The sequence below is a fragment of the Chanos chanos genome, chromosome 9 (genome assembly GCF_902362185.1).
Source record: "Chanos chanos chromosome 9, fChaCha1.1, whole genome shotgun sequence".
NCBI classification, from domain to species: Eukaryota; Metazoa; Chordata; class Actinopteri; order Gonorynchiformes; family Chanidae; genus Chanos; species Chanos chanos.
In genome coordinates this window covers 798,317-812,942 of record NC_044503.1, presented here as the reverse complement: position 1 = coordinate 812,942, position 14,626 = coordinate 798,317, and the positions used below count along the sequence as shown (strand labels likewise).

General features: G+C 44.8%; 1 protein-coding gene across 1 annotated transcript in view; it reads left to right on the top strand.

Moving 5' to 3' along the window:
• The first annotated feature begins 815 nt into the window (after window positions 1-815).
• The window catches only part of ranbp3a (RAN binding protein 3a), an 18,759-nt gene continuing 4,948 nt past the window's right edge, over window positions 816-14,626 (top strand). Inside the window, exons 1-15 of the mRNA XM_030784455.1 lie at window positions 816-837; window positions 4,833-4,888; window positions 5,021-5,057; window positions 5,251-5,328; window positions 5,424-5,492; window positions 5,672-5,737; window positions 6,431-6,523; window positions 6,703-6,791; window positions 7,775-7,888; window positions 8,316-8,419; window positions 9,185-9,260; window positions 9,683-9,791; window positions 10,414-10,538; window positions 11,259-11,379; window positions 13,660-13,802. Coding sequence (XP_030640315.1) covers window positions 816-837; window positions 4,833-4,888; window positions 5,021-5,057; window positions 5,251-5,328; window positions 5,424-5,492; window positions 5,672-5,737; window positions 6,431-6,523; window positions 6,703-6,791; window positions 7,775-7,888; window positions 8,316-8,419; window positions 9,185-9,260; window positions 9,683-9,791; window positions 10,414-10,538; window positions 11,259-11,379; window positions 13,660-13,802 — 1,302 coding nt within the window. The remainder of the gene's footprint in view (window positions 838-4,832; window positions 4,889-5,020; window positions 5,058-5,250; window positions 5,329-5,423; window positions 5,493-5,671; window positions 5,738-6,430; window positions 6,524-6,702; window positions 6,792-7,774; window positions 7,889-8,315; window positions 8,420-9,184; window positions 9,261-9,682; window positions 9,792-10,413; window positions 10,539-11,258; window positions 11,380-13,659; window positions 13,803-14,626) is intronic.

Genomic DNA, 14,626 nt, shown 5'->3' with positions numbered 1-14,626 from the left:
TGAGAATATTTTGATGTTTTAATACTGTCCTAAATGGAATTTGTTTAACGCTAATGATTATGAAAATGAATAAAGTTATTTTTGTTTATTAAACAGGAAAGTTGACTGAGCATTGTTGTTTTTTAGATTATATTCCATAATTAGAGGAAGCTTTTGCGAATGTATAAACAGGAAAAGTTTAAAATTTGAAACGATGATTTCTCGCTGTGTTCTCCATCAGATTCTCGGTGATGTACGAATTTCGCTTCTCTACTTGGTGATATTATGGAGTCAAATCGCTAGTGAAGCCGCATGCTTTCCGTTTTCAAAAACCTCGCCGGCAAATCTGGACAAACGCTCAGCCCTGGAGAAGGGGGACGTAATACAGACGACTTCTGTGAGGGCTGTTAAAGCATAAACGCTGTCTGACCTGAACTGCCTCATGGTTTTTAACCATAGAGGTGTTGATGGCGTTAACGTTCATCCATTGATCATGCTTTTCCCTTTCAATAATCATTTGCTCAGAGAAAACGAATGTTGCCTGCGAGTCCCTTCACTCAGTCGCTGTTTTGAATCATATCAAATATAAACATGTACAATAACCCCATCTAGTGGACGTGCTGTTATATGAACGCATATCTTGCACTGGAATCCGGTCATCTATTTTTTCCTCCTAAGAGGTGACATCACTCGTAAACAATAACCTTAGTCTACAGCGTGACAATGAAATTAAAATATCAAACAGTGTTGGGGGAATTAAAAGAAAAACCTATGTCCCTTGCTGGAACACGCATGTCTCTATCGCGGGGCATTGTGGGTATAACTAAGAAAGAGAAATGGCGGATTTGGCAAACGAAGGTAAGGCAATTCTGTGCGGAGGGGATTTCCTTATGTCAGAATTACATATTTTTAACCACATTACTGAGGCTAATAGAACGACTGAATATCGACACGTTATTATACATGTGCAGTTCTTGTGTTGCTTTAAATTTAGCTCATCGGGGCTTTAACTGTAGTACATCACAGGCGCTCGGCCTGGCTCTCTGGCTAATAATAATATTTTTGCGAGAGGAGAGAGGGGGGTGGGAGGAGATGTGTGCTTTGAACGTCAGTTATACATTTGGTCCCGTTCAAGTTAATGTCAGTTAGTTATCCGGGTTCTATCATTTTAAATAGCTGTCAAACACTTCCCCTCGCTGTGTCTGCCATAATTTTATATCAGTAGTTCAGAATAAAATAATAAATAAGCGTTACCCAACTGGCTGGCTGGTCATCGGTCAACACAGTTGACGGTTAGAGGTATTGGTCTAATCGGAGATTTAATTATCAGACGCATTACGGACTGTGATTTCAAAACATCATGAATATTCCGTCGCATGACTATTCTTTTTGTTCCTCCGAATTCTGATAGCAGTTGATTTTTAAAGAAGTTGCGTGTTTTGGAATCATGAACTTCACCGTAGATACCTACATGTTAAACTGAAATGAAACAATTGATGTGAAATCACAGCTATCTAACGTCGACCTATTAACTTTAAGATAGATGTCTTTTCTGTTTTGATTTGAGTCGCATGAATTGATCCACTTTATAGTACGTAGTAGCGGCGGACAGGCGCTGTTTTGTTTTAACTATCACTGTCTACTCACTTGGATCTCAGTGCTCTGTTGATATTTTGGCAGGAGTATGACTGCGGCGCTTGACCACGTTTAATCCTGAGGTCTGGATTAGAGTTTCAGCATGATGGAAGAAGACGGTGAGTTCAGACCAGACTGAGATCATGTCAGGAGTTAGTTCTGTAAATTTTGTAAAGGACATGAATGTTTCTGTAAAATATGTAAGAATGTATAGTTAATATGTTGTAGATCGAGACGACGTACGTCCCGTAAAGATGAGAAATCTCTAACAGAGAACACTGCGCGACATATATTTCCCTTTAGACAGAGCATGTAGACCATTATGAGACAGACGCTTTGACTATGTGCTGCTCTGAGTGAGATGATGGAGAATAATTAGGAAATTTCCCGTTGAAAGTGAAAACTTGACCGCAAATCTGTACTTCAGAAGATAAGCAACTGAGACGTTAGGAACATTTCAGTGTTTTGTCTTAATCTTAAATCGCATGTTATGAAGTGTGAACTCAAAAGATTTTTTTAATGTTTTGTAGTTCAGTCCAGTGCCATGATAAGACATTACACATCTACATGCATTTACAGATTAGACTTTGTTTTCAGATTAGACTTTGTTTTCAGATTAGATTAAGTTTTTTATCTTTTGTCTGTTTCCTTCCTTCCTCTGGTATCAGAGCAGCTGAGATAACAACATTCTGTTCTGCTGCATGGTACATCCCACAGAAATATGAGTTAGTCCTGTGCTCAGTTGGGTGGTGAGTGGTTGAGTGTGCAGAGGACAGTTGTGTTGAGGGTGTCAGACGTGTTGAGTGTGTCAGTGTTGTTGAGTGTGTCAGAGGTTCCAGGTTGAACCAGGTGTCTGTCCTTAGTCTGACTGTTAATCCGTCTGAGCAGACACCTGTCCTACTGCCCATCCTCTCCTGATCAGTGTGAAACGTGCTCTATGTGTGTTCCTGTAACACACAGACACACACACACACGCACACACACACAGAGCGGCTTTAACGGCTTAAACAGGTCTTGTCACATCATGTGCATGAAACATAGAAATGTGAGCCGATGATGGAGCTGCTCATGCATGCTGAAAGAACACACACACACACAGACACACAGACACACACACACACACACACACACACAGACACACGCACACACACACACACACTCACACACACACACACACACACACATCTCTGAGACGAGAGCAAGCTACTAAAAATATCAGCTGGGTGTGTGAGAGCAGCCGTGATTTCTCTTCAGGGGCTTAGATCATCTTTTAAACACACATGCATCGCGTGTGTTTCTGTTTGTACACATGCGTGTTTGGATGCCTAGTGGACCAAGATCTAGAAGGTTCTGTGAATGTGCTGTTCTCAGCACAGTAACTGATGTGGATGGTGTATGGGTGACATGATGTTCATCTCTCTGACGCAGGCTCTGAATGTAGATTGACAAGTCACGCTCACACCACATTTAGACTCACAGCTTTTAATAACCAAACCCACTGTCAGAGTGAGTGAGTCAATACCAGTGTCACTGTTAGGGAGAGAGGGTCATTACCAAACCCACTGTCAGAGTGAGTGAGTCAATACCAATGTCACTGTTGGGGAGAGAGAGTCATTACCAAACCCACTGTCAGAGTGAGTGAGTCAATACCAATGTCACTGTTAGGGAGAGAGAGAGTCATTACCAAACCCACTGTCATGGTGGGTGAGTCAATACCAATGTCACTGTTAGGGAGAGAGAGTCATTACCAAACCCACTGTCAGAGTGAGTGAGTCAATACCAGTGTCACTGTTAGGGAGAGAGGGTCATTACCAAACCCACTGTCAGAGTGAGTGAGTCAATACCAATGTCACTGTTAGGGAGAGAGAGTCATTACCAAACCCACTGTCAGAGTGAGTGAGTCAATACCAATGTCACTGTTAGGGAGAGAGAGTCATTACCAAACCCACTGTCAGAGTGAGTGAGTCAATACCAGTGTCACTGTTAGGGAGAGAGGGTCATTACCAAACCCACTGTCAGAGTGAGTGAGTCAATACCAATGTCACTGTTGGGGAGAGAGAGTCATTACCAAACCCACTGTCAGAGTGAGTGAGTCAATACCAATGTCACTGTTAGGGAGAGAGAGAGTCATTACCAAACCCACTGTCATGGTGGGTGAGTCAATACCAATGTCACTGTTAGGGAGAGAGAGTCATTACCAAACCCACTGTCAGAGTGAGTGAGTCAATACCAGTGTCACTGTTAGGGAGAGAGGGTCATTACCAAACCCACTGTCAGAGTGAGTGAGTCAATACCAATGTCACTGTTAGGGAGAGAGAGTCATTACCAAACCCACTGTCAGAGTGAGTGAGTCAATACCAGTGTCACTGTTAGGGAGAGAGGGTCATTACCAAACCCACTGTCAGAGTGAGTGAGTCAATACCAATGTCACTGTTAGGGAGAGAGAGTCATTACCAAACCCACTGTCAGAGTGAGTGAGTCAATACCAATGTCACTGTTAGGGAGAGAGAGAGTCATTACCAAACCCACTGTCATGGTGGGTGAGTCAATACCAATGTCACTGTTAGGGAGAGAGAGTCATTACCAAACCCACTGTCAGAGTGAGTGAGTCAATACCAGTGTCACTGTTAGGGAGAGAGGGTCATTACCAAACCCACTGTCAGAGTGAGTGAGTCAATACCAATGTCACTGTGAGGGAGAGAGAGTCATTACCAAACTCACTGTCAGAGTGAGTGAGTCAATACCAATGTCACTGTTAGGGAGAGAGAGTCATTACCAAACCCACTGTCATGGTGGGTGAGTCAATACCAATGTCACTGTTAGGGAGAGAGAGAGTCATTACCAAACCCACTGTCATGGTGGGTGAGTCAATACCAATGTCACTGTTAGGGAGAGAGGGTCATTACCAAACCCACTGTCAGAGTGAGTGAGTCAATACCAGTGTCACTGTTAGGGAGAGAGGGTCATTACCAAACCCACTGTCAGAGTGAGTGAGTCAATACCAATGTCACTGTTAGGGAGAGAGAGTCATTACCAAACCCACTGTCAGAGTGAGTGAGTCAATACCGATGTCACTGTTAGGGAGAGAGAGTCATTACCAAACCCACTGTCAGGGTGGGTAAGTCAATACCAATGTCACTGTTAGGGAGAGAGAGAGTCATTACCAAACCCACTGTCAGAGAGAGTTCTTGTTGAATATTCTTATTTGTATTTTGCAGAGAAACCTGCTATAGCGCCCCCAGTATTTGTGTTCCAGAAGGACAAAGCTCAGAAGGTAAGTCCCATATGACACACACGGCTCTGGACTTCACCCCCCCCCAGCTCTGCGTGTATGTAGAGTTGGTAAATGCTGTGATTTTGCTCGTTCCAGTAAAGAGAATTACAGAGAGAGTTTATTTTGTTTCAGAGGTCGGCAGATGGATCCAGTGCTGAGGATGGAGAAGGTTAGAGATGACTTGGCTACACCCTATACTAAGTGCACCCTGCACTAAAGCTACACCCTGTACTAAAGCTACACCCTGTACTGAAACCACACCTTATACTAAAACCACACCCTGTGCTAAAGCTACACCCTGTACTAAAACCACGCTCTGTCTGTGGAGTCAGTGACAGCTGTGATGACCGTGTTTGTTTCAGACTCGGACAAGGAGGACGGCGGTTACTGTCCGGCAGCGAAGAGGGAGAGAACGTCCGCGTTCCCCCCGTCTCACTCTGGTAACGCCCACCTCACACTCAGACCGAGCTTTTCGCTCTGACCAAGTCTGTAATGATGCTCATTTTAACTGCGTCTCCTTGTTTTTTGCGTGTAGTCTCCAAGAACGTTTTCATGGTGTCCGGTTTCAGCCAGTCTCCGACAGGAAACTCGGACTCAGAGCCAGGTGAGGTACTGAGAGGTTTTACCACACCTTACTAAATGAGCCTCTGAAATACACGTGACACTTTTCAGTGAAAGCTTTTACTGTTAGCCTCAGTGTGGCATGGACAGAGTTAGGGCCTGTCACGTTTAAATGTTGTTTATTGTCTCTTGTTGTCTCTCTTCCGCTGTTGTCTGTTATAGAGGAAAAGACAGTCGGGTTTCGACTGAAGCCTCCAACCCTGATCCACGGCCAGGCACCGAGTGCAGGTAGGTTTGTGTGACTGTGCCCTTGATCTCTCCTGAATTTCATCAGATCCCTGTCCCTCTGTCAGATGTTTTAATCTCTCTGTAATCTCAGTGCTGGAATCTTTTATTAATCCCTGTTTTGCTGTAATCTCTGTAATCTGTTATCTTTTATTAATCCCAGTGCTGCATTCTTTTATTAATATCAGTACCATAAACTCTTAGTTATCCCAGTGCTGTAATCTCTTATTAATCTCAGTGCTATAATCTCTTTTTAATCTCAGTTATATAATCTGTTATTAATGTTGGCACTGTAAACTCTCATTAATGTCAGTGCTGTAATCTCTTATTAATCTCAGTGCTTTGACCTTTGATTAGTCAATGCTGGGGACTATAAAGGTGAAATGCTGTATATGTCTGTATACCAATCGTGCGTCCACACCTCTCCGCACAGTTTATGTGATAGGCTGTAAATGGCACCGCAGTGTGTGTGTGACTTTCTCTCTGAATTTCACCAAAAACGGCAAAAGTTAATTTCACACATGCATATATGTATATGGGGACAACCATGGTAATTACATTTAGAGAGGTCAGTGTCTTCTCCCCTGACCTGCTGTTCCGTGTAAACAGATGGCGAGAACTGTTAGTGCTATATAATCAGTGTCGTGGTTGGATACACTTGCAGTTTAACTGATCACCTGATTGGTTGGTTTACAGGCGTGCCCAGTCAGAAACCAAAGGAACAGCAGCGCAGTGTTCTCCGCCCAGCTGTCCTTCAAGCCCCGCCCACCAAGACCTTCAGCCTGTGCAGTGAGCGCATGCACGAGTTCATAATAAGAGATCTGAACAAAATAAAATCAATGTAATATTTAGTTTATGTTCAGTCAAAGAAGGCAAAACATGATCCCAAAATAATGCTTCGTATAAAACCAACCACTGTTACATTTTTTCTAGTCAATAACATTTGTCTTTTTCTCATTGAAATGTAGGTGGGAATAATGGTACAAATGGAGTGAAGGTGTCAGAGGGGCTGTCAGACAACACTGAGAGCATCTCACAGGAGAACACCAAGTCCCCGGTGAGTGCGCACACACACGCGCACGCACACACACGCGAGCACACACACGCACACACACACGCGCACACACACGCGCACACACACGCGCACACGCACACACACACGCGCACGCACACACGCGCACGCACACACACGCGCACACACACGCGCACACGCACACACACACACACGCGCACACACACGCGCACTAAAGCCGCGTTTTAACCGAACGTGGAGCGAATGTGATTTCCTTGCGTGGGTTTGATCGCTTGCTTGGCAAATGAACGAGCGAATTTCGCGGCACGTCACAGCAAAGCATTTTGGATTACGCCGGAGCTGCCGCTTGGTAGACAACACGGCGCCGTGATCAGCTTGTCCCCCAGCCTGACTGAAGAGGTTTTTTGGAAAGGGGGCGTGGCTTCTAGCCCTACTTGAAGGTCATTGGCTTTTGCCGGGCAAAATTTTGCGCTCGAGTTGAACATTTTTTAACTCCAGCGAACGCTCATTTCGTCCATTTGGCATTCCCTCGCAGTTTCGCCACGATTAACCCCGCCCATTCACCTCCCGCCACTGACTTTTCGTGCATTTGCGTCGCTCGTAAATTTCACGTCGTGTTTGGTCTAAACGCAGTTTAACACTGCTGTGGAATGAAATGGTGGAGAGAAGAACATGGGCTATTTCTTCAGTTCTTTGCCGAGACTGAAATAGATGATAAATGGACTGAAATAGATGATAAATGGACTGTTGTTGAAACGTTGTTTTTGACGGAGATCAGTCCTCTTCATTCTTGTCATTCTCGGCGATGCATTGCTCCTGTCCTGGTTTGTTCGGGTCGGCTCACTGTCTGTGTGTGGTCTGTGTGAGTGTGTGTGTGTGTGTGTGTGTGTGAGTGTGAGTGTGAGTGTGAGTGTGAGTGTGTGTGTGAGTGTGTGTAGTGTAGGGAAAGACTGTGCAGTTATAGAGTGATGTGTCCTGCACTGAGAAACGCTTGGCTCTGTGGACAGGTTAGCAGACAACGGAAGGACCAGGATGGGAAAACAGAGGAGAAAACGGAGGGACAGTCTCTCAGCCTGAACTCCTCTTTCGTATTCGGGCAGAACATCAAAGACAGAGTCAAGGTGGGTTTAGCGCCGTACTCCTGTGGTTCTCCTTAAAAACCTCAGAGAAGTGCTCTTTACCTGTTCGTCACATTCATGCGGGTTTAGTTTTTCTGTTCGTCTTGTTTATGCGGGTTTAGTTTTTCTGTTTATCTGGTTTATGCGGGTTTGTTTTAATTTGTATGTCTCATTTAGAGGGGAGAATTCTGATGCCGCACTCGTCTCTCCTCTGTTATTATTGTTGGATGGGACGGTGGCTCTTACATACGTGCAAAATGTGCTGTTCAGAACTGCCTTCAGGGACACTGACTGTTCTCTCTCTCTCCCTCTCTCACCCTCTCCCTCTCTCTCGCTCTCTCTCTCCCTCTCTCTCGCTCTCTCTCCCTCTCTCTCGCTCTCTCTCCCTCTCTCTCTCTCTCTCCCCCCTGTTCCCACCTTTCTAATACAGGTGGATGACAGATGTGAATCAGAAAACAAGGGAAGAATTTCTCCATCTGTGGAATCCAACTCTGGAGAAACAAATTACTTTTTACAGTATATAAACAATAACAGGTCATTCTGTAATTACTTTTTACAGTATATAAACAATAACAGGTCATTCTGTTATTACTTTTTACAGTATATAAACAATAACAGGTCATTCTGTTATTACTTTTTTACAGTATATAAACAATAACAGGTCATTCTGTAATTACTTTTTACAGTATATAAACAATAACAGGTCATTCTGTAATTACTTTTTACAGTATATAAACAATAACAGGTCATTCTGTAGTTACTATTTACAGTATATAAACAATAACAGGTCATTCTGTAATTACTTTTTACAGTATATAAACAATAACAGGTCATTCTGTAATTACTTTTTACAGTATATAAACAATAACAGGTCATTCTGTAATTACTTTTTACAGTATATAAACAATAACAGGTCATTCTGTAGTTACTATTTACAGTATATAAACAATAACAGGTCATTCTGTAATTACTTTTTACAGTATATAAACAATAACAGGTCATTCTGTAATTACTTTTTACAGTATATAAACAATAACAGGTCATTCTGTTATTACTTTTTACAGTATATAAACAATAATAAACAATAACAGGTCATTCTGTTATTACTTTTTACAGTATATAAACAATAACAGGTCATTCTGTAATTACTATATACAGTATATAAACAATAACAGGTCATTCTGTAATTACTTTTTACAGTATATAAACAATAAGTAATGAGGTGGAGAGGGTTCTTCCATACATCTTGTCCTCCGGCAAAACCTCTGGTTTTCTTTCTTTTTTTTTTTTTTTTTACAGCTCACAGAAATCAGTCAACGCTGCCGACGCGGGCTCCAAGTTCGTGTTTGGTCAGAACATGTCTGATCGTGTTCTGGTGAGAGTTGATATTTAAAACAACAGTATGTTTCTCCACACACCCTTAAACCTCCATGTGCCAAGAGCAGGGTTTCATCCACGTCCCTGTCCCGATTTCCTGGACCAGTGCTGAATTTAGTTTCTAAATCTGTAAAACTCAGACAGTGGATCACAGCTCTTATAGGTAGTTTCCTGAGTTACTAGCTCTGTGTGCTAGTTTCCGTGGTTACCAGGCAGGGTTTAGAAACTGTGTACACCCAAACAGGGGTCTAGCGTGTTGTCGTCTGCATTCTCCTGATTTTGCTGCAGTTTGGGGAAAAGCTAGTAACTATGGCAATATCATTGTTTTGCCACTAATAAGACAGGAAAGACTGGTCATCAGGGTTAAAGTAACGGGATGGCGGTGAACAGATTTATTGTCGGTGTCGCTCATGTGCGCAGAGTCCACCCAAATGCAGCGAGTCCTCCCCAGAAAACAGTCGGGAACCAGTGGGCGGGACTGCAGCGTGCAGCGATGGCTCGTCAGCCCAGAACGCCACCTCTGAGAAAGGTACCCTTCTCTCTCTTCATCTCCACCTCCTCTTTCTCCTGCGTCACGGGCCTCCTCCTCTTTCTCCTGCGTCACGGGCCTCCTTCTCTTTCTCCTGCATCACGGGGACGGGGGTCAGAGTTGTAGTCTGGGGCAGAGCGGCGTGGTCACCGTCCCTCTCCGGTTTCCTCAGAGGCTCAGACAGACGCTGGCCCTGCAGGTTGGGCCCGGAGCCCGTCCAGGCCTGGAGCTCTGTGACACTGTCCTGCTGAAGTGTTTGTGATTAAAGGCAGAGGAGAGACACAGAGGAAGAGCACTAAACAGCGCACACACACACACACATACAGTAGTTTAGTGGTTTGATTTGGATCTGTGTGTTCAGCAGAACTGGATCTGTGTATTAGGCGTGAATGCTCTTTAGTTTGGGAGTTATTGAGTTTGTATCAGTATGTCCCCTGAGTCCTCAGTAATGTGTGGCCCTCTGTCGTCATCTGGCTGTGTTAATCCTGAGTTGAGTTGTGGCTGTGTTAATCCTGTGCTGAGGTCTGGTTGTGTTAATCCTGGGCTGAGGTCTGGTTGTGTTAATCCTGGGCTGAGGTCTGGTTGTGTTAATCCTGGGCTGAGGTCTGGTTGTGTCCTGTAGATGTCGGTGTGACAGAGTCTTTAGAAGAATCAGCAGCAGCTTACACTAAAGCCACAGCCAAGAGATGTTTACTGGACAAAGTGGAGGTGAGAACCGGAGAAGAATCGGAGAGAAACGTACTGCAGGTATGAGAACAGAACAGAACAGAACAGAACAGAAGAACACATCCTCTCTTTTGGTTTATCTGCACTGAGTGATGGGATACGGGGGTTGGACTGAATGTGTGTTTCTCTGTTGTGTGTGCGTGCGTGTGTGTGTGTGTTTCTCTGTGTGGCGCTGTGTGCGTGTGTGTTTCTCTGTGTGGTGTTGTGTGTGTGTGTGTGTGTGCGTGTGTGTTTCTCTGTGTGGTGTTGTGTGTGTGCGTGCGTGTGTGTGTGTGTTTCTCTGTCTGGCGCTGTGTGCGTGTGTGTTTCTCTGTGTGGTGTTGTGTGTGTGCGTGCGTGTGTGTGTGTGTTTCTCTGCGTGGCGCTGTGTGCGTGTGTGTTTCTCTGTGTGGTGTTGTGTGTGTGTGTGTGTGCGTGTGTGTTTCTCTGTGTGGTGTTGTGTGTGTGTGTGTGTGCGTGTGTGTTTCTCTGTGTGGTGTTGTGTGTGTGTGTGTGTGTGTGCGTGTGTGTTTCTCTGTGTGGTGTTGTGTGTGTGTGTGTGTGTGCGTGTGTGTTTCTCTGTGTGGTGTTGTGTGTGTGTGTGTGTGTGCGTGTGTGTTTCTCTGTGTGGTGTTGTGTGTGTGTGTGTGTGTGTGTGTTTCTCTGTCTGGCGCTGTGTGCGTGTGTGTTTCTCTGTGGTGTTGTGTGTGTGTGTGTGTGTGTGTGTGTGTGTGTGTTTCTCTGCGTGGCGCTGTGGTGCAGATGCAGTGTAAGCTGTTTGTCTTTGAGAAGAGCTCTCAGTCCTGGGTGGAGAGAGGCCGTGGACTCCTCAGACTCAACGACATGGCCTCCACAGAGGACGGCACACTCCAGTCCAGACTGGGTAACACACACACACACACACACTCCAGTCCAGACTGGGTAACACACACACACACACACACTCCAGTCCAGACTGGGTCACACACACACACACACACACTCCAGTCCAGACTGGGTAACACACACACACACTCCAGTCCAGACTGGGTCACACACACACAAACACACACACTCCAGTCCAGACCGGGTAACACACACACACTCCAATACAGACTGGGTAACACACACACACTCCAGTCCAGACTGGGTAACACACACACTCACACACACACACACACACACACACACACACTCACACACACACACTTCAGTTCAGACTGGGTAACACACACACACACTCACACACACACACTTCAGTTCAGACTGGGTAACACACACACACACTCACACACACACACTTCAGTTCAGACTGGGTAACACACACACACACTCACACACACACACTTCAGTTCAGACTGGGTAACACACACACACACTCACACACACACACTCCAGTCCAGACTGGGTAACACACACACACACACACACACACACACTCCAGTCCAGACTGGGTAACACACACACACACACACACTCTCCAGTCCAGACTGGGTAACACACACACTCACACACACACACACACACTCCAGTCCAGACTGGGTAACACACACACTCACACACACACACTCCAGTCCAGACTTGGTAACACACACACTCACACACACACACACACACTCCAGTCCAAACTGGACTGGGTAACACACACACTCACACACACACACACACACACACACACTCACTCACTCACTCACTCACACATGCTCCAGTCCAGATCAGGTAACACACTCACACACACACACTCCAGTCCAGATTGGATAACACAGACTAACACAGATACTTCTGGTTTTCGTTACTAGTCTAGTTTCTAGTAACTGTGGAGTTCATTCTCAGATATACATCATAGAATTCACCAGAATAATTTATTAAAGGTAATATTTAAAATAAACAAATCAATGTGACTTCTAAAATATTTTCTCCAGGAAAGAATTAACAAATGGATAAATTAATTAAATTGAATCAAACAAATAACTAAATAGATAGATAGAGAAGTAAAAACATAAAAAAAGAAAATAAAAACAAACAAACAAATAAAAACCAAGCAGGTTTTCGGGGTGGTTTATAAAGAGTCCTACACTTCTATAGCCTGCCGTCAGTTCACCTGGCTTTGTTGAAACTACACATAACAAACTGACAAACTGAAAACCATTACAAAACACTTAGTGAGATTCACACTTAACTTTTAAGTCGGTGCCCCCCCCCCCCCCCCCCCCCACACACTCCCGCACCAGCCGACAGAGAAACGAACGATAAAAGAAATGAGAAGAACCTCAGACTTAACCTGAGACGTTATGTGAGGCTGAGGTGGCCAAAAAACAGCCGTCCCTTTCGCTCTAACAGAGCAAAACATGAAGAAACTCACAGGAGCCCGTCTGAGGCAAGCGCTCCCACGGAGCGAGTGGAGCTAACAGGCTTCCCCCGTCACATGGAGCACTATCTGTTGGCTCCTGTACCGTTCCACGTCGCCTGAGGAGATCACAGACTTTAACAGAGGTCGTTCGGAGCGCTGTCTGGATCTTCGTCGGTGGACAGGTGGAGGACGGCGGGACGATCGTCTCTCCACAGGCGCGAGGTGACGGCTTGTTCACCAACGTTCAGTTGCTCCTGACACACGTGAAAACACGTCAACCGGTTGCATCTTGCCGAATACCTTTCCTCGTGTGTTTGATGCCTTACAGAGACATCTCATATGGCCTTGAAAAGCACATCATAAAAACTCACAAACAAACAAACAACTTTTCCCTCATAGCTGAAACTTGTAGTCCCTACACGCGTTCTTCTCACTGTTCTTAAGTCCTCGCTCCCTCACACGTCCCGCCCCTCAGCCAATCAGGTCACAGGAACAGGTGACGACTCTCGCTCAACCAATTACGAACCGTTAAACTGAGCAGGTCATGTTGAGCAATTATGTACATCATAAAAACTATTCGATGGAATATGACATTCATCAGTTTGATCAATACATCTCCCATACACCATACAAACTTTACATGGTGCATGATCTCTCTCACGGTGCGTGTTGCTATAGTGATGAGAATTCTCTCAGTGTGTGTTACTGTAGTGATGCAAACTCTCTCTCTCTCTCTCTCTCTCCCCTTGTCTCTCTGTGTTGTGAGGAGAACTCACTCTCAGCGTGTGTTGCTATGGTGATGACAGGTGTCTGTCTCTGTGTTTGTTGCTATAGTGATGAGGACTCAGGGCAGTCTGCGTCTCATCCTGAACACTAAGCTGTGGACTCAGATGCAGGTGGACAAAGCCAGTGAGAAGAGCATCCGCATCACGGCCATGGACACAGAGGACCAGGGCCTTAAAGTTTTCCTTATATCGGTATGAAACCCACTGCTGAATCTGGGTGATAGTGAGTTTACAAAGTGGTTGTTTGGACATACAGAATTTAGTATATGAAGATCAGATAGAAATGAGACAGGGGAAAAGTCAGTAATGAGTAGGGGAATAAGAAAATATCGATACACTGGAGTATCACGATATCATGTTTTGTGATACTGTGTCGATTCTCACTGTATCGATTTTTAATTAATAGTTTCCATGCAAAGATTCGTGGCAGACAGTGGTTCATTTCGTGTGATGTTTAAAGCCCCGACCAGAGGATAGCAGTGTTGTAATCTGTCTTCACCCATTTGACTCTTCCACTTCAACATAACAACGTAAACTGAGACAGGAAGTAGTAAGGGCGCACCACTAACGTTAGCATTAGCATTAGGTTTGCTAATTCTAACGTTACCACCGATGGCTGATAGAGCGACTCCCGCGGCGTACAGAGTTGAAGTGTGGCCTCATTTTAGCTTCCACAGTAAAGAAGGCACTAAGGAGATCGACAGGAGCTGTGCCGTTTGCCAAAATCAAATACTCGGGTAACACAGTGAATCTGAGAGCACACTTAGCAAGACCCCATTCTGATGTACGGCTAACGGAACAGCAGACGGCTAACGTTAAACGAGTGGATCTAAAATTAGATTTAGAAAATCGCAATATATTGCTTTGCTCACTGTATCGCAATATTTCGAATCGTAAGCCCTGTGTGGGGAACGTATTTATGTTTGTGTGATCAAACAGGGGGTGCGTTTTTCTGAACCTCAGCGACCAGTGTCTCTGCAGTGTCACCTGCCCTGTGGAGTCTGACACCCTGTAAA